At 42.3% G+C, this 23,502-nt stretch overlaps 1 protein-coding gene across 1 annotated transcript in view; it reads left to right on the top strand.

Annotated features, from left to right (window-relative positions):
- LOC142657149 (calcium-activated chloride channel regulator 1-like) overlaps positions 1 to 21,874 on the top strand; it is a 32,043-nt gene extending 10,169 nt beyond the window's left edge. The window contains exons 5-14 of the mRNA XM_075832198.1: positions 14 to 197; positions 3,394 to 3,615; positions 4,344 to 4,568; positions 6,063 to 6,243; positions 7,505 to 7,602; positions 12,541 to 12,762; positions 16,144 to 16,414; positions 17,624 to 17,785; positions 18,198 to 18,434; positions 21,351 to 21,874. Coding sequence (XP_075688313.1) covers positions 14 to 197; positions 3,394 to 3,615; positions 4,344 to 4,568; positions 6,063 to 6,243; positions 7,505 to 7,602; positions 12,541 to 12,762; positions 16,144 to 16,414; positions 17,624 to 17,785; positions 18,198 to 18,434; positions 21,351 to 21,736 — 2,188 coding nt within the window. The 3' untranslated portion in view covers positions 21,737 to 21,874. The remainder of the gene's footprint in view (positions 1 to 13; positions 198 to 3,393; positions 3,616 to 4,343; positions 4,569 to 6,062; positions 6,244 to 7,504; positions 7,603 to 12,540; positions 12,763 to 16,143; positions 16,415 to 17,623; positions 17,786 to 18,197; positions 18,435 to 21,350) is intronic.
- The last annotated feature ends 1,628 nt before the right edge of the window (positions 21,875 to 23,502 follow it).

Below are 23,502 nucleotides of genomic sequence, written 5' to 3'. Positions count from 1 at the left end.
GTATGTATTCCAGGTGTTCCAAATACCTCCTTGGTGTTAATGTAAAGAGAAGTGAGCAATGTCAAGGAAATTCTTGTCAAACGAAGCCCTGCTATTTTAACCAAAAAACAGGCCTGTATGAAGACGGCTGTGTTTTTGTTCCAGAGAAGAACCAATATATTAAGCAATCCATCATGTATTCACAGGCAATACCATCTGTGAGTATTGCTGCATATTTTTACCTGGTTTAAATTCTTCTCAAAAGAGGTTTTCAAAATATGTTGTTAAAAAAAAAATGATGGATCGATAACTGCTGTGTTAACACTGTAGACAGTTCTATTTTAGTCAGAGCCATGAGATATCACAGTAACCAGCCAGATCTTGTGGTCTGATGCCTTATGTCAGCATAAGGGTTGTGGGAAAGTGCTGGGGAATGCCAGACGACTTTTACCAGGAAGTACGGACCCGACTCCTGTGGGGAGCCGCGTTATTTGCCTCCTGGCTGCGTGACATATACACAGATTAATTTTTATTACTTGTACATTTTTTTAAATGACATTATTAGAGAAATATTATTTTTGGGGGGGGGGGGGGTAATGATTTTTCCATTAAAACAGATAGGGTATTGAAGACAGAAGGGACTGAAGACTGAGCTGACAGTAAGCCCAGCTGTAGGGATTGATACTGAATGGCATCGAATAGCGTGCAATATATTGTAATACATGCAAGCTGCCGGAGCAAAACTGTTCAAAATTTGTTGCAATGCCGTAATAATAGTAATAATAATAATAATAGTAATAATAATAATAAAATAGATGCATAGGTGTCCATAGCCTCTAAAGGTGTTTTTCTATCTTTGACATTTATGGAATATCCACAGTATATGTCATAAATGTCCAATAGATGTGGGTCCCACCTCTTGGACCCACACCCAGGGCCAGCCTTAGGATAGATAGTGCCCCGTGTGAAATGATCTTTCGGCACCCCACCCCATCATAAAAAAATGCCCCATAAAAAAGTATAATACCCCGCACAGTATAATGCCCTATATAGTTCCCGACACAGTATAATGCCCCTTTAGTGCCCCCCATACAGTATAATAATAATATTTAATAATATACACAGTATTTTGTCCTCTAATTGTGCCCACACAGTATTATGCCCCCTAAGTGCCACACACAGTATATTGCCCCTGTAGTGCCCCTGTACAGTATAATGTCCACTTAGTGACCTCCACACAGTATAATGCTCCCCTCCCCTGGCTGCCACACACAGCCCCCCCTTGTAGATCGTGCCCCCTCTGTAGATTGTGCCATACAGCCTCCCTGCAGACAGTGCCATAATCCCCCACCTCCTCCTTGTAGACAGCACCATAATCTCCCACCTCCTCCTTGTAGACCGTGCCATACATCCCCCCACCTCCCCCCCCAATTTTTTTTTACTCATCTAGGCCCCATTCCCACGACGAACTGAGCTGCTCCACGACGGGATCCTACAGTAGGCCGGCGTGATCCTGTAACCTAGCACAGAGCTGCCCAACCTTTTCGGACTCGAGGCACCCCTGGAAAAAAAAAATCCTCAGGGCTCCCTTACCAAAAATAGTTTACAGAAAGACAGAAAACATCTAAACACAAACTCTACACTCTTAGGCCCCATGCACACGACCGTGCCCGCAATCACGGCCCGCGATTGCGGGCACGGCCGGCCGCTAACTGACAGCCGCATTTTCGGGCCATGCTCCCATACAAAGTATGGGAGCACGGCCCGCAAAATGCGAAAGAACGGACATGTTCCATAATTCCCGGAACATTTCCACGGCACGGACACCCTTCCGTAGTGCTACGGAAAGGTGTCAGTGTTCAATGAAAGTGAATGGCTCCGTTTTTGCGGACCGCAATTGCGGTCCGCAAAAACAGAGGTTTTTTACGGTCGTGTGCATGGGGCCTTAGGGTGTGTTCACACAGCGCTTTTTGTAAGGCAGAAAAAAATCTGTCTCAAATTTCCTTCAGGAATTTTGAGGCAGATTTTGAATTAACAGCGTTATTTGACTTATTTTTTAAAAATTTTTAATCCATTGAAACTAATGCAAAAGACGCAGACAAAACAGCACCCCAAATGAGCGTCGCAGGTATTTTTTGCCTCCTATTAATTTTAATTGGAGGTCAGAGGTGGAGACCATTTGAAGACCATCAGCCCCCCCACTCACAGTAAAATGACCATCAGCTCGCCACTCACAGTAAAATGACCATCAGCCCCCCACTCACAGTAAAATGACCATCAGGCCACAACTCACAGTAAAATGACCATCAGCCCACCACTTACAGTAAAATGACCATCAGCTTGCCACCCACAGATTCCCCCTTGTAGGTAGTGCCACACAGCCGCTGGTAGATAGTGCCACTCAGCCCCTTGTAGGTAGTGCCACACAGCTCCCTTGTAGGTTCTGCCACACAGCCCCCTTGTAGGTTCTGCCACACAGCCTCCTGTAGGTAGTGCCACACAGCTCCCTTGTAGGCATTGCCACACAGCCCCCTTGTAGATAGTGCCACACAGCCCCCTTGTAGGTAGTGCCACACAGACCCCTTGTAGGTTGTGCCAGAAACCCCAGAAGCTCCCGAGTTCCAGAAACAGCTTAGCTTACTGTGACACGCTCTTTCTGTAACTCCCATTCCCTTCTATAGTAGTAATGGAAACAGGACGGCTCAGCGAGCTTGGCTGTATTTGTACACCCGACCACCTCATCAGTCAGAAACGAGGGGATTGAACGGTCTAACCTCCTACACTGTGTGTCGCCATTTTTTGAGCTAACACACAGTGTAGAAGGTTTACATACACTAGTAAACACACACACTGAAACACGAACATACATAGAAATCACTTACCTGATCCTGCCGCCGCCGCTCCCTCCGGTCCGTCCACTCCGTCTGCTGCCGCTGCTCCAAGTGCACAAGTCCGGAAGCCGCGATCGGAAGTAGTAATCTTACTGTCCGGCCGCGACTTCCGGTCTACAGGAAAATGGCGCCGAACGGCGCTCAGTTCAACTTGGACTGTGTGGGAGCATGTGTGCATGCGCCATTCCCACACAGACGGCGTACACCATAGTGGATGGAACGGGCCCCGTTCGCATTCACTATGGGACTGTAGCTGCCGTATTCCATGTCTGTATGTATCGTTAATCGACACATACAGAAATGGAAAAAAAAATGGCAGGCCCCATAGGGAAGAAAAAGTAAAAAAATAAAAAAAAGTAACACACAAACACACAAATAAATACAAAAGTTTTTAATAAAACACTAACATCAAACTGATATAAAAAAAAAAATTTTGGTGACACTGTTCCTTTAAGCTAAAAGTAAAATCAAGATAAAGACAAGGAAGTTAATTATTGTTTATTTTACATATTTCTTTTTTCAGGTATCAGAATTCTGTGATTCAAGTAACCATAACATTGAAGCGCCAACACTACAGAATAAAATGTGTAACTCGCTCAGTACATGGGACGTCATAATGAACTCCACTGATATAGCTTCCACTCCTCCAATGAATGGCACCAATATTCCTGTCCCTTCTTTTTCACTAATTCAGAAAAGAGACAAGGTGGTCACTCTTGTACTGGATGTTTCAGGAAGTATGTATGTACGTTATAAAGCCAGTGTATTTCAGTCTGTTTTCAATAGTGAGCTGCCTTATTTCTTATATATAAAAGTTCCCTCAGTGTACGTGATTAATGTAAAAACATTTTTAATAGCTAACACTTATTATAAGTGTTGTGAGGTCTTGAAGATACCACCCTGAAGCATGAAGCATATCTTCTCTCGTGTCCCCATGACAACACTTTCTCTTTCTGTCTTCTGATGGTTCCGTCTTATCATTGTGTAGATCAGATCTCATTAATACTCAAATCCTAACTGTCTTGTTTTGTGTCTTTATTCGATCCTTGATATGGATGGTGATTTGGATACATAAACTGATAACACTAAAACTGCTTCTAGAAAAGCAAGGCTGACAACCAATATTGACACCGCTGCACCAAACAAATCAGATTTACCCAGATACAGTATGAGTTTGTTAGCCAGCTTCCTAAATGACATGTCTTCCTAATTATGAAATTATACTTCTTTAGCTCTTAATGCATAACAAGGCAGATATGCCCTTAAGAACTCTGTGAAGGCTGGGTGGCAACTGGCATTTGAGCTGTCATGGCATCTATATTGTGTCCTAATATATGGTGTCTCAGCCAAAGAACTCTCTTGTCTATCCTGCCTACCAATTGTCCCAGTCCTAATACAAGCGTTTCCTCAGTTATTTTTCTGTCCCAATTTAAAACTTTTTAAAACTGACTGTTCATTATTTTACACTTATAGGGCAGACGGATTGAGAGACTCTATCAAGCTGCAGACGTTTTTATAACTCAGATAATTGAAACAGGATCCTCTGTTGGAATTGTCACATTTTCAGATAATGCGTATTACATTTCACAATTAGTGAAAATAACAAGCAATGTGCAACGAAACCAGCTAAAATCTCTGCTACCAACTACGATCATTGGAGGAACGAACATCTGCTCGGGAATCCTGGGTGGCTTTGAGGTAAATAATAACATATTCATTCTTTAGCACTGTTTTGTGTTATGTACGCGAGGTTCATATTTTGTGGGGAAGTGGGGGTTTTAGACAATTGACAAAATACAAAAAGTATTCTATCAATACAGAGAAGAGGCTCCTATAGTCAGAATGTAAGATGAGTGATCCATCCTCCTCAAATCAGCAGAGAAGGGCACAGTTTAGTATCTGTTCAGATCACATTTTTGCCCTATGTCTTAAGGGAAAACTCCTGATGTACACGCTAGACGTGTCCAGAGGGCTCCACTAGCCCAACGGAGGTCATAAGGGTGTACTTTTGGTCAGGTCGACATATGTTGGTATACTTTTTTTTTAAGGTAAGAAATAGCAAAGTAGACTACGCTATTCGATCCCTCCGGAATCTTGCAAAAAAAAGGTATACTGTGCGGTATACGTTTTTTTTATCATGGGAGTCTCTGGGTATTGTATGGCATTGTATGGCATATGTCACATGCATCCATTTAATGTAAACACCATGGGCTTTTCAATAGTTTTTCATGATCTTAACAATACCATCATAATCTATGGGTGACCAATGCCTATGTCGGATGCCTAACAGTGGTATCCGTAACATAGAGGCTATAATGGTATCCGTATACATCATGAAAAGAGACATAAGGGATCATGACGTATCCGGTACAGGATACCATTATAGTCTGTGGGTGACGGATCCCACTGTTAGTTATCTGTCACATCCTACACTTAACATACAAGTCGAGAGTTTTCCCTGGTGTATTTGGCAAACGTATGCCAAAAATCATGACTTGAACACAGCTTTAGTATACAGTGCACACGTTTGGACAGCTCTGCCCCAAACAGAAGTTCAGAAGGGGCTGTCCAGTGGGTGCTGTAGCAACATTTAACATAGAGCTTCTAATAAATTATCTAGTTTCAGGGGACTATCTTTTAGTTGCTTTTCTAGAAGTCAATTTTTGGCACAAATTTTTTTATACTTTCAATTCAAGACATCTTTAAGACTTCTTATAAAGACAATCCCTTATCAGAATCCGACCAGAAACCCCTAGTGATCAACTGCTATGGAAAGGAAAAGGGGTGGCCATACCTATCCCCTGTGTCATATAACTTGCCAACTGCAGAGGAAATGTAGTATTACATGCCAGTCATTCAAAATAATGGCCATCCATTTGTTAGCAGCTCTCATCTTTGGCTAATAGAGGTGGTCACAAGCAAGGGACCCCCCCCCCCAGGGACCCCCCCCCTATGACATCTATACGCCCTACCAGGACATGAGTTTGCTGTTTACTTATCTTTGCTCACTTTGTCCTGGTACTTCACAAATGTTCTCAGCTCACAAGCATTCATGTACTCAGTATAAACATAGATTATGCAGGGGGCAGATATAATACCTATTACATCTACCCCTACACTTATTATATGTTTTTATAAACATTACTTATTTCATACTCAAATAGAGAATATGTACTTTTCATCTATTTCCAGGTAAACAAAAAATTTGATGGGTCAACAGACGGAACTGAAATTGTCTTACTGACAGACGGAGAGGACAACTTTGATACTACACTGTGCTTTCCTGAGATTATACAGAGTGGCTCTATTATTCATTTCATAGCTCTTGGACCAAGTGCCTCTAAAGCCCTTGAAGATATTGCCGAAATGACAGGTAAGCTAAACTTGAAGATTTGCTCCTACTTGTGCACTTGTATATGGCTCACGTCAGTAAGAACTGTATATAAGTCCATGTGCATCAGAGCCTCTAGTGATGGAAACTGGCAAAGCGTTTTCAGTGCATGGGGAGATTGAGAATCAGCGCTAAAACTTTGTTGTAAAAAAAAAAGACTGATTAAGTTTATTGAGATTGTGCTTAGAATTTTATCTTGTGGATTTTTTCCAGTAATTAAATGGTTTTGTAAAATAATAGCAATCATTTATATTTGATGTATTAAATTAATCTTTCTAGCATTGTAACAGTAATTCAGTTTAAACCAAAACAAAGAGTTGAGTAACTCATGTATTTTTCTCTATTAACGGGCACGCCGGTTTTTACAATGCTGCTGTTGCCCTTGGAAACAGACAGCATTTTAGCTCCACCTTTCTGTCAGACAGGTGACATTAACTTCTGAATTTAACTTTAGAGAAAAAAACATTATTCCAAATTTTTAAAGCAGTTGACAAATTGCATCTTTTCTCGTCGCTTGCTAAATTTTGAAAGTGACAAGAAAAGTGGGTGTGATCCCAAAAGAGATGAAGTTTAGGCCAGATGTAATGAGAGGCCCAAAATGGCGCAAATTTTAGTCTTATAGGTGTAAATTTAATTTCTTGACTGGTAAAAATTTGCCAAATTTATTAGGAGCGCGTATTTTAATAAATTTGCAGCAAATCACTCCAACTATCTTCTTTATTTAGCCTGGTGTAAAAAACACCAGTCTTAAGGGGGTTTTAGACAGGACGATCATCGGGCAGACGAGCGTTAATATAACGCTTATTGCCGAGACTTGCCCTGTGTAAAAAGGGCAGCGATCAGCAGATGAACGAGCAAACGCTCGATCATCTGCTGGTCGTATCATTTTAAAAAAGTAATAGATTATCGTTGTTGGCAGCACATCTCCCTGTGTAAACAGGGAGACGCGCTGCCGACATAATAATAATAATGGATGAGGACGAGCGATCGGAGTAACGACTTCTTGTTCCCATCCATAGCTCCGTGTGACAGGAGCAAGCGAGCGCTGATCAACGATGCCTCGTTGATCGGCGCTCGCTGCACCGGCCGAGCGTCGGCCACTGTAAAAGGGCCTTAAGTAAATGTGGGCCATTGTATAACCCAAAATCAATACAAAATAAGTAAAGACATGAACGTGCAAAGTAACTCAACATTTTAAGTAGATTGCGATAAGTTGTTGCTGTGAAGCTTTTCTTTTTTCCAGGGGGATTAAACCATAGAGCAAGTGATAAAGTGGATAGTAATGGTTTGATTGATGCTTTTAGTGGAATTCAGCCTTTAACTGGAGACATATCTCTTCAGGTGAGACATCTTCACACTTTGTATCTACATGTGGTTGGATCATTTAAATGTTTTTTTTTCCCTGGTGTTTGTTTTCAAACATTGTTCGCAAAAGATGAATACAAAAAGTTCAGCATAAGATTGGTGTCTTATGAAACATACAAGCAAATACAAGAACATTATATACTGTAGTCCTAGGAGCCTGTAGGCTCAGTTTGTTTCTTAGACTTTGTCCCTCAAGTCGACCACACCTTAAAGGGGTTTTCCCATAATCAATATTTATCGATATCCTGTGGATAGGTGATAAATATTTGATCAGAGGACGACCACTGGGACCCCCACGGACCCCAAGAACGTGCTTACCTGTGCGGCAGCCCAGAGGGGAGCATGGAGAGGATGAGAGTAGTAGTGGCAGTAGTAAAACATGTTGTTCACAGTGGTGTTCACAGTGGCTAGGTTAGTCTCACCAATCTTCTCTCACTCCCACGACTGGCACAATGAAGAAGGGGCGCACTATAGGATTTTGGTGGACAGTGGCGGATTATCATTAGGGCGGTTCGGGCGGCCGCCCGGGGCCCAAGGCTCCCAGGGGGCCCATAGCACCCGAACCCCCTCATGCCCAGTGGCGTCGCTAGCACCGGAGGGAGCCCCGGTGCCAGGACTGCACCTGTCATGAGACGAGGGGAGCTTGGCTCCTACTTAGCAGCCGTGGTCTGTGCTGCTTTAGAAGCTCCCCCTCCAGCCCCCCTTCCCTGCTCTAAACATCTCTCCTCCTGCTGCTAGCTGTCGGGAAATGGGGGAGGGGAGACTGTCGGCGAGCTCTGTGTCGGGCTGTGAGTAGGAGAAGAACTGCAGTGAAGACTCACAAATATCCTACATAAAAGGTAAGTGCATGTGTGTTTACAATGTGTACTTTATATGTGTATAATGTGCATACTTGTGTGTGTTTACAGTGTGTACTATATATGTGTATAATGTGCATACTCGTATGTGTTTACAGTGTGTACTTTATATGTGTATAATGTGCATACTCGTGTGTGTTTACAGTGTGTACTTTATATGTGTATAATGTGCATAATTGTTTGTGTTTACAGTGTGTACTTTATATGTGTATAATGTGCATACTCGTGTGTACTTTATATGTGTATAATGTGCATACTCGTGTGTACTTTATATGTGTATAATGTGCATACTCGTGTGTACTTTATATGTGTATAATGTGCATACTCGTGTGTACTTTATATGTGTATAATGTGCATACTCGTGTGTACTTTATATGTGTATAATGTGCATACTCGTGTGTGTTTACAGTGTGTACTTTATATGTGTATAATGTGCATACTCGTGTGTATAATGTGCATACTCGTGTGTACTTTATATGTGTATAATGTGCATACTCGTGTATATAATGTGCATATTCGTGTGTATAATGTGCATACTTGTGTGTACGTGCGCGTGCGCGTGCACGTGTGTATATATATATTTCTGCAGCAATTCCGCAGAAAGTAGCAGAAATTTTGCTGCAGAAAAAAAGCACTATTTCCTGCATTTTTGCTGCAGAAAAAAAAGCACCATTTCCTGCATTTTCGCTGCAGAAAATGGTGCGTATTTTGCTGCGTTTTGCGTTTTTCTCAATGTTGGGAGATGGTGACGTCTCCTCTGAAAAAACGCAGCAATTCTGTCCACTTTCCGCAGCAGTAATTGACATGCTGCAGTACGAGAAATACGCACCGTAGGACAAAATGTCTGGTCGGAAATTTTACGCAGCGTCCGGATGAGATTTGGTAAATCTCACTCACTTTGCTGCTACCGTATTCTGCGTATTTTCCGGGCGGAAAATATACAGCAATCCTGTTAAGTGTGGACAAGCCCTAATACAGTAGCAGCAGAGTAGATTAAATGTGAACAATTCTCCTCGATAAGTGGGGAAAAAAAAGCTCAGAAATTCACCTGCGGTGCATTTTTTTTATTCCGCAGCATGTCAATTGTATTTGCGTAAACGCTGCTCATTTGTTTCGGGTTTTGCCCATTTAATTCAATGGGCAGGTAAAACCCGCAACAGATAACAGATGTTATGTAAAAACGCAATTTAGAAAAAATAAAAATCTTATACTTGCCCAGAATTCTGTTTCTTCGTCCGGGCCGACCTCCTGGGATGGCGTTTCATACCATGTGACCGCTGCAGCCAATCACAGGCTGCAACAGTCATATGGGCTAAAATGTCATCCCAGTGCTGCAGTGTAGCGACGCTGTGTAGCACTATATACAAGGGGGGGAGCCCTGTGTGGCACTATATATAAGGGGGAGTGCTGTGTGACACTCTCTACAGGGGGTTGTGTGTGTGTGACGCTCTCTACAGGGTGTTGTGTGTGTGTGGCTCTATCTACAGGGGTGTGTGTGTGTGGTTTTATCTACAGGGGGGTGTGTGTGTGTGTGTGTGTGTGTGTGTGGCTCTATCTACAGGGAGGTGTGTGTGTGTGTATGTGTCTCTATCTACAGGGGTGTGTGTGTGTGTGTGTGTGGCTCTATCTACAGGGCGGTGTGTGTGGCTCCATCTACAAGGGTGTGTGTGTGGCGCTATATACAGGGGTGTGTGTGTGTGTGTGTGTGTGTGCGTGTGTGTGTGGCTCTAGCTTCAGGAGGTGTGTGTGTGGCGCTGTCTACATGGGGGGTTGGCGCTGTGTCCCTGCACAGTGTGATACTGTCAGTATGCAGGGACACAGCCCTGTGAAAGGGGAATCGTAACACCCATTTGTTAATGTTTGTGCAAAAAGGTAGTGTTAGCAATAGTTACGGCGCGGCAGGGTGGCGGTGGAGAAGGGGGGCCCAAGTTTGGGTAACAGCCCAGGGCCCATGGTCTTCTTAATCCGCCACTGGGGGTGGATATTTGTCTCCCAGCCCGGTGTATGTTGGGATGCCCTAGATGGTATAGTGCAATAAGGCAGGGGACAAGGATGCTACTTTTGAACTCACTTTTACCTTTACTGAAGGCAGACAATTTCCAACAGAGTCACAGTTCTGGTTATATCAGATTTCATAGGAAACAGTGCAGGTCTCTCACTTCTTTCTTTTCCCTTCCGATCAGCTATTCTAGATATGCAGTTCCCAATTACAGGGTGCAGAACTTGTTTGGTTGGTAATTCCGTCTGCGAGGTACCAAACTATTACCTTCAGAGCAGCATGGAAGCTGCAGGAATCGCTAGGTTAGGCCGGTGACCAGGTGACTGAGTCTTAGGTGGGAAGTCCAACGAATATTCACGTCACAAACTCTCTCTCGGCTCCTACTGAGAGATCCTCCTTACTTCACCTCATCCTGCACTAGATTCCACTAACTGTCAACAGGGAGGGGTCAGCCAACCCAGGCTGTAGCTACACCGCTTTTCCAGAAGCATCTTAGAGATGCTCTATAATGAACCAGTCCTGTTTGCTGATTCCAAAATCTGCCAATAATTTTCTTAAAGTTACATAAACAATAAAGTGCAACAGCATGGAAACATGTCAACATCATATATACAACTGAAGTAGTGTAACTCCAGTACACTACACCTGGCCGTCCCTGTGCGCCCCATATGAACGGAGCAGTAATAGCCAAAGCCCAGCCACTGCTCCATTCATTCATTCATAGTGAGAATCTATGAAAATAAAATTGTGTCACTGTATTACGGACATTATCCCCTATAAGCATTGCTCACAGATGTACCATATGGTGGCGCATAAACATGAACCCATGCTCCATGTGCATATGGCCTGCAATAATGCAAAAATAGCTAACGTCGATACTCATCCGAACAGAAACTTGTTGGGGGGATGCAGCTACAGACCAAGGACAACCATTTGGTCCATGCAACAGTGGGCAAGAGAAAATTTTCACATCTGTGTTGTGTTTTTGGTTATTCTGTTCCGTCATAGGAACAGAAAAATGGGGTAAAAAAAGTTTCATTCAAAGTACCTATTGATTTAATTTTTTTTTCTTTTTTTTTTACTCAGTTGTGCTCAGTTCAGCTCCTGTTTCTATCTTTTTGCCAGAAACAATAGTTTAGTCCGCTGCACTATTTTTTCCATCCAAAATGATGGATACTTGATGGAAAGGAGCTATCCATTTTTATTTACATTGATGTCAATCGATGATGGATACAAACAGAATGTTTTTTAGTTTGTATTCGTTTATGTCGTTTAACGGATGCGTTTTTTCTACTGTGCGTGTGCATCACTTCCTACATTCAAAAAAGGCAAATTAATATATAAATACATAAAAAGACGGATATGTTAAAAACTTTGTATAAGGCTATGTTCACACCTGTGCTGTGTCATTCCATTGTTTTTCTCAGTCAGAGGAGCAGAACAAGGCAATAATGGAAGCAACTGTTCCATTGCAACACATACACCACTGGCGGATGACGGAACACATTGACTTTAATGGGTTCCCCCTAGCTTTCCGATGGGTTGTCCGTGGATTTACCGGAGACAATAGCGCAGCATGCTATGCTATTGTCTCCGGTAATCTCGGCCGGATCTGCAACGAAGGCCGCTAACCGAGCCTCCAACGCAGATGTGAACGAGGCCTAATAGATGCCAAACTGAAACAAACGGCAAGCAAACGTTCAGCTTTTTTGATGGATCCATGAAAAAAGTTAACCTTCCGTTTGTTCCACTTTGGCCTCTATTTTTGCTTCCATTTCGAATAAATTTGATGGATCTGTTAAAAATTTAAGAGCCAGTGCAGATGTATACAGAGCAGATGCAAAAAAGAAAAGCAAAAGAAAAGGAATATGATGATAAAGATTTTACTTTACTTTAGTGACGAAATATTAATTATATTTAGAGCTTATTGTACAAATTTCAAAAATACATGCAAAAATACCAAATTTTCAAATGGCTCAGTTAGAGTGAATATTGTCAGAGATACTTGGCAAGTCTCGAATTCGTATTAAAATTTTTTCCTGTTAATATTCCTAACAGCTGGAAAGCAGTGGATCAACTCTTCAGCCGAGCACATGTTTGAATGGCACCGTCATAATTGACAACACGGTTGGAAATGAAACTTTCTTTCTAGTTATCTGGCAAACTGTAGTACCAAATATTAAATTACAAGATCCAAATGGCAAAGTATATACAAAGGCAAATTTTACCAGTGACATGACATCAAAATCCTCTAGGCTGGCAATCCCAGGAACAGCGGAGGTAAAGCATATAAGTATACAGTGGCGGATTAAGTAGACCATGGGCCCTGGGCTGTTACCCAAACTTGGGCCCCCCTTCCTCACCGTAACTATTTTTAACACTACCTTTTTGGGCAAGCATTAACAGTGTTACGATTCCCCTTGTCACAGCGCGGTGTCCCTACATACTGACAGGATCACACTGTGCAGGGACACAACCTTCTGACAAGGGGAATTGTCTATCAGTCCTGGACCGCAGAAAGACTTTTTGTGAAATACAAGGATTTCCTATAATAAACATGTCAGGAGAGGTGACAGATTCTCTATAAATCTAGTGACTCACAGGTGACGACGTCTCAGATTCTAGTAGTTTTTTTCCTCTTTTCTTCTCCATCCGGTCCAGCGCTCATGACGACTTCTCCCGGCCATGACTCATTTCTGCAGAATTTGCCACTTAGACGTCTCCTCACTTTTCCAACATTTCCACACCTATAAACGAAAATAAAGTTATCATGGTGCCACATAGTGTACCCCTAAATATAATAGCACCAAACACTGCGCGCCTGAATATAATACCACACACTGTAAAACACCATACACACAGCCCCCTGTACATAGTGCCACACACAGCCCCTGTAGATATTACACACCCCCATAGATATCGCCATACACAGCCCCCTCTATATATCACACATCCCCCTCGTAGAGAGCGTTACACACAGCCCCCTATAGATAGTGCCATACAGCCCCCCTGTAGAGAGCGCCACACAGCCCTCCCCCTCTTGTAAATAGCACCAAAAAGCCCCCCCTATAAAGAGCGCCACACACATACCACGGTGGATAGCACTACACAGCCCCCCCTTGCCTCACAGCGCTCCCCCTTGTATATAGTGCCTCACAGCGCTCCCCCTTGTATATAGTGCCTCACAGCGCTCCCCCTTGTATAAAGTGCCTCACAGCGCTCCCCCTTGTATATAGTGCCTCACAGCGCTCCCCCTTGTATATAGTGCCTCACAGCGCTCCCCCTTGTATATAGTGCCTCACAGCGCTCACCCTTGTATATAGTGCCTCACAGCGCTCCCCCTTGTATATAGTGCCTCACAGCGCTCCCCCTTGTATATAGTGTCACACAGCGCTCCCCCTTGTATATAGTGCCACACAGAGCTCCCCCTTGTATATAGTGCCACACAGCGCTCCCCCTTGTATATAGTGCCACAAGGTTATGTACACATTTAAAAACTTTATATTATAATTATATATATATATATAGTATGTCTGTGTATCAGTGTGATTGATTGATTTTATTAAAAAATATTTTTACTTTTTGAGATACGGCTGCTTTGTATCCTGTATCCGTCAGGTCAGCAGGACTGACAGGATCAGTGACACGCAGGATCCACCTCAAATCTATCACATCTAAGATTATAATTTAGCGCAGGGCCCGTTTCACTGATCCCGTCAGTCCTGCTGACCTGACGGATACAGGATACAAAGCAGCTGTATCTCAAAAAGTGAAAATATTTTTTAATAAAACGTAATTACAAAGTTGCACCAAACACACATTTTTATTAAAAAAAAATAAAACCGACGTTATTTTTGCGACGTTTTTTCCGTAGACAATGCAGGTTTCGTTTTTTATCGTTTTTATGCACACATTTTTTGCCATTTTAGAATTTTTATTCATAAAGTTTGAAAATAATAGTAAAAAAAGAAGCTTTTTTACGTTTCAGCTATTTTTTTTTGGTAATAACATTGTTTTACCCTAAAATAGACCTTTTATCTGTGATCGTCATTGTCTACCGCAAATTTTAATATATTACATGTCTATATTAGGGTAATTGGGTCAGCGCTAGCGTTACAACAATGATTGGCGGGGGGGGAACGTTTTTTTTGGGGTGGGTATTTTATGTGTATTTATTATTATTTTTTTTTTTTGCACTTTACTATTTTTTATTACTATGTTCTGATCCTCAAAGGTCAAAAAAGACCTTTGGGGAACCTTATATCTACTTTCTCTTTGTTTTACACCATGTTTTTCCACTGTAACTGGAGCTGCACAGCAGCCCCAGTTACAGGGGAAATCAGCCCTCTCACAGTGACGATTGTCACTAATAGGGCTGTGCTGGGTCTAGTAAGACCCAGCAACAGTCTGCCACTAACGGCACCCGGCGATCATGTGACCTGTCACATGATCACCGGGAGGAATAGAGACAGCGCCGCTGCTGCTGTCTCTATTCCTGTACATAGCGTTCATTGAACGCTGTGTAAGAAGACATCGGAGAAGACAGAAGCAGCGAAAGCTGCTTCTGTCTTCTCCTCAGGGTCCCCGGCAGTCACTGACAGCCGGAGACCCGACATTCAGCTGCCCGATCGCGCGGGCAGCAAGTTAAAACCCGAGCCGTAGAAAGTCTATGGCTCGGGTTTTAAGCACCCGTCCCTGACCGCTGGCCGTAAAAATACAGCCAGCGGTCGGGAACCAGTTGGGCAGGAGGATAATCCTGTACTGACCTCAGCGCCGGTGACCGCCCGCCGGCTCTTCTCTTGCTGCTTTGGAGTAACAGAACAGCCGTCCGTCGCTGTTCTGTTACTCAATGGCGGCGGCCCGCACTGTCAGGGAGGCGTGTCCTACCCCTGGATCCCGGCGAATTCCCTGCTCCTCCCCATCTTCGGCCGTTAGCAGCGCTAGCGCGCTGAATAGATTTACGAGATAATGTGCGTTTCGGGCTGCCATGGGCCCCCTGGAAGCCTCGGGCCCCGGGCGGCCGCCCGAAACGCCCATATGATAATCCGCCACTGTAAGTATAGATAGTGTTTTTCTACTAATAGATATACAGATGTAGCAGTAGTCATTTTGAATAAATCATCCTGATATCTCAATGATGGAAATGTATAAAAAGACACATGAAGTTACACCAAATTTATCAAAATAGTGCAGTGGTATTTATTATATCATGTGAACCATTTTAATCAAGAAAATTCACTAGACATATGAGTCAAATTTCTCTTCCCTATGCGGCTACATGACTGGCATACATATACACCAATATTTTGGTGCAAAAACATATTTTTGTGACTTCTCTTAGCTACCTTCTTAAGTCCTTTCGTTAAGGACTCCAATTTATCATGAAACAAATTCAATACAATATCGCGATATGCTATTAAAATCATTGACAGGCTGCAATTCACATCACAACCACTGGGTAGCCGCACAGACACATATAGCATAAACATCTCGTGATGTATCGAAAAATCATGTTTTTTTTTAAAAAAAACTGGTCATCTTGCACCACACAACTCAGAATATACAAGATGGATTGGGAACAATTGATCGCTAATCTTAATGTTTATATTATTGCTTTACTTCTTGCTAGTAAAAGTTTAACGCCTTTATGTTCCTTTCCAGAGAGGAACATGGCAGTACAGCCTTTGTAACTCACTTACACTAAGTGAGGCCATATCCATTATTGTTAACTCTAAAGCCGCAGATGAAAACGTGCAGCCAATTACTGTCCAAGCTCACATGAATGCCGTGAAAAACAGCTATCCTAATCCAATGGTTGTCTATGCATCAGTCACACAAGGGCTCCTACCTGTGACAGGGGTTAAAATTACAGCCATTATTGAACCGGATGTGGGAAGTTTAATTTATCTGGACCTTTTGGACAATGGGGCAGGTAAACGTTTTACTTGTAAACTAAAAAAAATGTGCAAAATTATTTGAGCATGGCCTACAATGCCATCCACAGAAAAAATGTACAATTTCATTTCAATTGCATCCTAAGGGTGATTTTTTGAAAATGTTATATTATAGTTTAGCCCAATTATTATTTTTTTGTGGCACCAAACATAACTTATATATTTAAATTGTTTAGGTTTTATATAGGGCACAATGGTCAAAAATAGGAAAATAAGATTTTTTTGTAATTTTATGTACTGTAATAGTCTCCCCCTTGTGTGTATATGGCTATATTCACACATCGTGATTTGTTGCAGATTTTGATGCAGATTTTGGAGCCAAAGCCAGAAGTGGTTTCAAAAGGAAATGGGAAATCTAAAAGATGAACGTGTATGTCTCCTTTCTCCTGGATTCACTTTTGGCTATGGCTCAAAAATCTGCATTAAAATCTGCACCAAATCTCGACGTGTGAACATAGTCTGACAATACAAAATATATGTACTTTGCACAACGTGCAGTGTCGCCGAAACACCCGAGAACAAATGTTCGCTTCTGTGTCTCCTCTACATAGCCGGTACGGGGGGATTTGTATTTCGTGCAAAAATGATTATTTTAGATGTAAGCACAGAAAGACAAAATAGCTAAAAATTTGTGATGACAAATAATTTGTATGACTTTGGGGTAACATGTTCTTTATTACATAGACATATTATTAAAAGGGTGCTTAATGCCCATGTAAAATAGCGTCTATATCATGGAGGACGGTCCTGGCAGTACTAATGGGTTTGCTTTTTTTCTCTATTTTTATTTGAGATTATGGGTGTTTTTTCTGTCCGGTTCCATTTGTGACAGAGTAAAGGAATTTTATTGTAGTTTATTTTATTTTTGTTTGCGTTATTACATGTGTTTTTTTGAACAACGTATTTAGCACTTTTTGACAGAGAGCGAATAATTTTAGCTTCCTGTCACATCAGGGTATCCGGCTGACACAGGTATACAGGGCAATCTGCCATTAAATAAAGGACATATATTTCCATCCTTGCTGCACTGGGCATCGGTAGTTGGAAGGGGTTAATATGAGAAGTCGGCTAACTTGCTATCTCCACTTAGTCATAATTTTTTATTAACCCCTGACTGTTATATTTCTGTGTTACTTTTTGGAATATTTGCATTTGTTCCTGAGCACTTTTTCTGTTGCCTTTGTAAGGTGCTGATGTAGTTAAGAATGATGGAATCTACTCAAAGTACTTCTTCTCTTATACTGGAAATGGAAGATATAGCTTAAAAGTACGCGTGGAAGGAAAAGATGGTAGTCGTCTGGCACCACCCACAAGTCGGGCCCTTTATGTACCCGGCTATGTGGAAAATGGTAAGTACTCCCTAATTGGGAGTCATATATAAAACAAGTGCTATAGAAATGTGACTGGAAACTTCTTTTATATCGGCTCAGAAGGGTATTTAAACCTGGGATGATGGCAAGTCAACCTGTAGTAACCCATTATGGTGAGAAACTCTGCATTGGAAATGAACGCCTTTGAAAAAACTTGGGTAAATAGGCTGACATCAACACGTACTCGGGCCTGCTCTAAACTTCTCAAGCCGAGATTAGGGTAGGCAGGGTGCTCACTGCAAATCTGTTGCCCAAAGTTCACATAAACCTGAAGACGGACCTGCTGGGTAACATGCCATACTTATTCATATACTAATATATATATTCTGACTTTAGAAGTTTAATTAAAAGTTGTTAGTTTTCACATGTGTCAAATCAACCTGTGTTATAGGTACAATAGTTATGAATGAGCCAAATCCTGGTGAAAATGATACAACTCTTCAAGTTAATTTGGGAGACTTCAGCAGGACATCATCTGGTGGCTCATTTGTGATATCTAATGTTCCTTCTGGTACCATGCCAGATATTTTTGCACCTGAGAAGATATCTGATTTGGAAGCACGGATAGAAGGTGATAGATTTGTTTTATCTTGGACAGCCACTGGTGATGATCTGGACCAGGGAGCTGGTGAGTATTTTACTTGTGATTTTTCTTTGCAATTACACTTTGCGCCATCCATATGGTGTTATTAAAGGTGTTATCCTATGAATCCTTTTCATACCAAAAGTCCAGAAATGCTGTTAATGACAGCTTTAGATAAATTTGCAGTGTTTCCAGCACTTAAAATGCTTCTCTATGTTCCCCTTAGTGCTGTTGCTATTCTGTGCCTCTGACAGCTAACCATATAGTACCTCCTTACTTTCCCTTACTTTTGAATGCTTCAGATATGTAACATGGGATCCAGAGTAGTGAAGATATTTATGTGGGACATACTCAGTAAGCACTCTCTTAGAAACAAATGGAAATATAATAAAATAAAACAACTGAGTGGGCATGTGCAGGGGTTATATCTGCTTTCAGAATGGAGAGCTTTACAATCCTAACAAGCTTAGAAGGAGTCTCCTCAGCTATACTGCCTTGCTACTCAGTGGCGGATTGAGTAGACCATAGGCCCTGAGATCTTGGGCCCCCCTTCTCCACCGCCGCCCTGTAACTATTGTTAACACTACCTTTTTGTGCAAGCATTAACAAATGGGTGTTACGATTCCCCTTGTCAAAGGGCTATGTCCCTACATACTGACAGTCTCTAATCATTGCTGACAGTATCACACTGTGCAGGGACACATCCTCCTGACAAGGGGAATGGTAACAACCATTTCTCTATCAGTTCTGGACTGCACAAAGACTTTTTGTGAAATACAAGGATTTCCTAGAATAAATGTCAGGAGAGGGGACAGATTCTCTATAAATCCAGTGACTCACAGGTAACTCAGATTCTAGTAGTTTTTTTTCCTATTTTCTCCATCCGGTCCAGACTTCATGACGACTTCTCCCGGTCCTGACCCATGTCTGCAGAATTTGTCATTTAGATGTATTCGGCTCCTCACTTTTCCAACATTTCCACACCTATAAACAAAAATAAAATTCTCTTGGTGACACACACCATGCCCCTAAATATAATAGCACCATACACTGCGCCCCTGAATGAAATAGTACCAAACACTGTGCCCCTGAATATAATTGTGTCAAACACTGTAAACTAAAGCACCACATACACAGTGCCCCTGTAGAAAGTGCCACACACAGCCCCTGTAGATAGCGCCACACACAGCCCCTGTAGATAGCACCACATACAGCCCCTGCAGACAGCATCACACACACCGCCTATAGATAGCGCCACTCCCCCCTGTAGACAGCATCACACACAGCCCCCCCTATGGATAGCACTACACAGCCCCCCTGTAGAGAGCGTCACACACACCCTCCTGTAGATAGCGCCACACACAGCCCCCCTGTAGATAGTATCACACCCAGCCCCCCTATAGATAGTGCCACCCCCTGTAACAGCAAGGGACCTAAGAGGATTAGGGCCCTGGGCAATTGCCCAGTTACCCCATAACGCCGGCCCTGTCGATGATCCGCCACTGATGCTACTGCAGAGGCTCTGCTCCTTCCCTGACAAGCAGGGCAGAAAGCCATTTCGTTTGGCTGCTCTCCAGTGAACAACGGATCAATATGCAGAGAACTGACTGTGGGGAGAGTGACTGAACATGTGTCCACCACCACTCACCTCATTAGGTGGATGTGTGCATTGCTATACACTTTGAACACAAGGTGGTGCCATATGTAAATAAATGTTAAAAGTTTTACTGAATAGATTTTTAACAGCAAACTGTTCTTATTTTATGATCTATACAATGAATATGACATTTAAAGCATACCTAACTTTTCAGGTGACTTTACAGAATAAGCTGTCATATGTGTTTACGTGAGGAATAACACTATTTCTGGCCTTTATACGACATGTATTTGTCATTTTTTAGCAGTTTACCTTTGCAGGCTCTATCTCTAATTCTCAGTTGTCCCTGAGCTAGTAGGCTAGACCTGACTTATTGATAAATCCATTTCATATACACCTAGTGGGCAGTTTATGATGAGCACCTACTTAATACTTTGTTGGAAAATCTTTTGCCCATCCCCATATGTAATGTCCAGCATTGTACTGTATATTGAGTGGTTGAGATCTGTATCCTGTTAGTTCCAGCAGTGGTTTACCAGCAGAGACATTGTGTTCAGTATCTGTTTTTCTTGTGTCCTCCACTCTGAAAACTTTACCAACTGCTGCTCTCCACTTTTGCAATGGTTTATCTTATGTTTGCACCAGTGTTTGATCAAAATAAAAACCCAGAAATATAAAACTGAATTCACACATAGCGTTTATTCATATTTTCTATAGCATTTTTAATCTATAATACAATATTAGAATGGCTATATACATAGCGTTTTGGTTTGTGCCATTTTTGTAGCCTTTTGGGGTTAGTGGAGTTTTTTAAAGGTAGCATTCTTTATGTATGGTGTTTTTTCCTACCGTTTTTCCACAGGATTCTCTATAGGACTATAAAACGCATGGTAAACACACCAATGTGTGAAAAGGGCCTTAGGCCCCATGCACACGACCGTAAAAATTGTCGGCAACTGCGTACCGTAATACAGTCTACAATTACGGACCCATTCAGTTGTATTGGCTGCGGACACCTTTCTGTATCGCTAGATATCGATAGAACTGTACCGGCAATTATAGAGCATGTCCATTCTTTTGTGTTGTATGAGCCGTGCTCCCATATCTTGTATGGGAGCACAGCCCGAAAATGCGGCCATCAGCGGCCGTCTGTGCCCTCAATCGCTGGCCGTGATTACGAGCACGGCCGTGAGCATGGGGCGTTAAAGAGGATCTTTCAACTCTCATGTCTGTTTTAGTAAATACTTGCATTCCCTATAAATTAATAATTCTGGAGTGCTGTTCCTCTGTTATCCGTCCTGGAACTGAATAAATTGAGAGATATGTTATTAACCTCATACGTTTTTCTTGTGGTCTTATTTCAGCGTCAGGCTATGACTTGAGAATGAGCACTGATCCTAAGGAGCTTCTGGAGAAGTTTAACAACTGCTCTACTGTGAATATTTCTAATCTGACTCCACAGCCAGCTGGATCCAACGAATCATTCAGTTTTGTTCCAAAAAATGTTGTTATACAAAATGGTACAATCCTATACTTTGCTTTAACTGCAGTAGATAAAGCCTCTCAGATATCATCTCCATCAAACATTGCACAGGCAGCTCTTATTATTCCAAGAGTAGATACATCTGGCATTTCTTCTTCTGCCGCCACCACCAGTACCACCACCACCACAAGTGACAGTACTGATATAATGAAAATACCTTTACTGTTTGTGCTGCTCTGCTACTATCTGTCATTACACCTGGCATAACTATAGGATTGTCCATAACCATTAACATGGGATAATAATAATAAGAATATGTTAATAATATTTCTGTATCTACTGTAACTACTGTAACTACTAGAGCAGGATCTCTGATTATTAATGATGTTATCAATTATGCAAAGCTGAACATACAATTAAATCAGTAACAATGAAACAATAAACAATACATTTATTGCATGTGCGAGATATCATTTATTTCCACCTCTTTTGCTCATGAGTAAAAAAAATCAATATTCCTCTATATTCAGGTGTACTGGCTATCTCATACAGTAGGGGTGGAGAACGTCAGTCCCGCGTGCCATATAAGGCCCGACAAATCATGTGGTCTGGCCCTCCGGCACGCACTGACCTCACTCAGACTACTTCATTCACTACTTGGCTCCGTCCGCCCTCCTCCTGCTTCTAAATGTGAGTGACGTCACCAACATTTAGGAACAGGAGGAGGCTGGACGGAGCCAAGTAGTGTCATTCACTACTAGTGAATGAGGCGGCCGTGGTCTGAGTGAGGTTGGTGCGTGCCGGCCCGGGAGTGGACTCAGTGACATGAGGTCATGTGACTGGACTGGTCCACCCCCGGGCCGGCACGGCATGCACTGACCTCACTCAGGCCGCAGGTAGTAAATGACACTACTTGGCTCCGTCCTCACTTCTCCTGCTTCTAAAATGTAGAAATTTAGCTGAGGCCTCATGTATATTTAGGATGTAAATGCATTTGCTAGGAGCCGCGCCCACTACTCAGACCATCTATCACACACCTCACCAGAGAAAAGCAGTTCCAGCCATCACATTAGGGGTGAGTTAATTAAATATTTGACCAAATATAGCAGGCTAATTTTTAAGTTGATAATTTTGTATGGCCCTCAAATTATATTATAAATATCCAAATAGCCCATGGCAGAAAAAAGGTTCCCCACTCCTGCCATACAGTATTAAAGAACTGCAACTCTGAGTCACATACAGCAGGTGGCAGCAACGTATGTGTAAATGCTTTTACTCTTTGTTTAAGGGCCTGAGCATTGGTGGCATATCCCTAGGCTATGTCATCAGAGTGTAATTGGTGGGGGTCCACCTGGTTTTACTCCCATTGAATGGAAGACTGAGTCAAGCCACGGCCTGTGTTTGGTACTGCAGCTCAGCTGCCGCTCACAGGCCAGGTATAAAACTGGTGATATCATACCTCCCAACTTTGAAGTATTCCAAAGAGAGACAAGCAATGCAGCGTGTGTAGCGTGGCGAGCCAATTTTTTTTATTTTAAGCCACGCCTAACCTTGCCCAATTCCCGCCCATACATACCCGATTTAGCCCACGCAGTATCATACTCCCATAGTGCTAGGGCCGATTCTAGCTTTTCTGATGCCTAAGGCGAAAGTTTAAATGGCGCCCCCCCCCAGATCTTGAGTGACAGCCCCATGACTACAGTACTGATTAGAGGCAGAATGAACATTTACATTATGTGATACACAGGTGACGTCTCCATACAGTCCAGACCTCTATGATGACTTCACCCCACCATGACCCATTTCTGCCATTTTCTGCACAGATGATTTCAGCTTCTCATTTTTCAAATATTTCTGCACCTATAAACGAAAATAAAATTCCCATGATGCCACACACAACGCTCCTAAATATAATAGCGCCACATACTGCACTCCTAATTATAATAGAACCATACACTGTGTCCCCGATTATAATAGAACCATACACTGTGTTCCTGATTTTAATAGTGCCTTACACTGTGTCCCACACACAC

This window comes from Rhinoderma darwinii, chromosome 7 (assembly GCF_050947455.1).
Source record: "Rhinoderma darwinii isolate aRhiDar2 chromosome 7, aRhiDar2.hap1, whole genome shotgun sequence".
NCBI lineage: Eukaryota > Metazoa > Chordata > Amphibia > Anura > Rhinodermatidae > Rhinoderma > Rhinoderma darwinii.
This window is presented reverse-complemented; position numbering and strand designations above follow the sequence as displayed.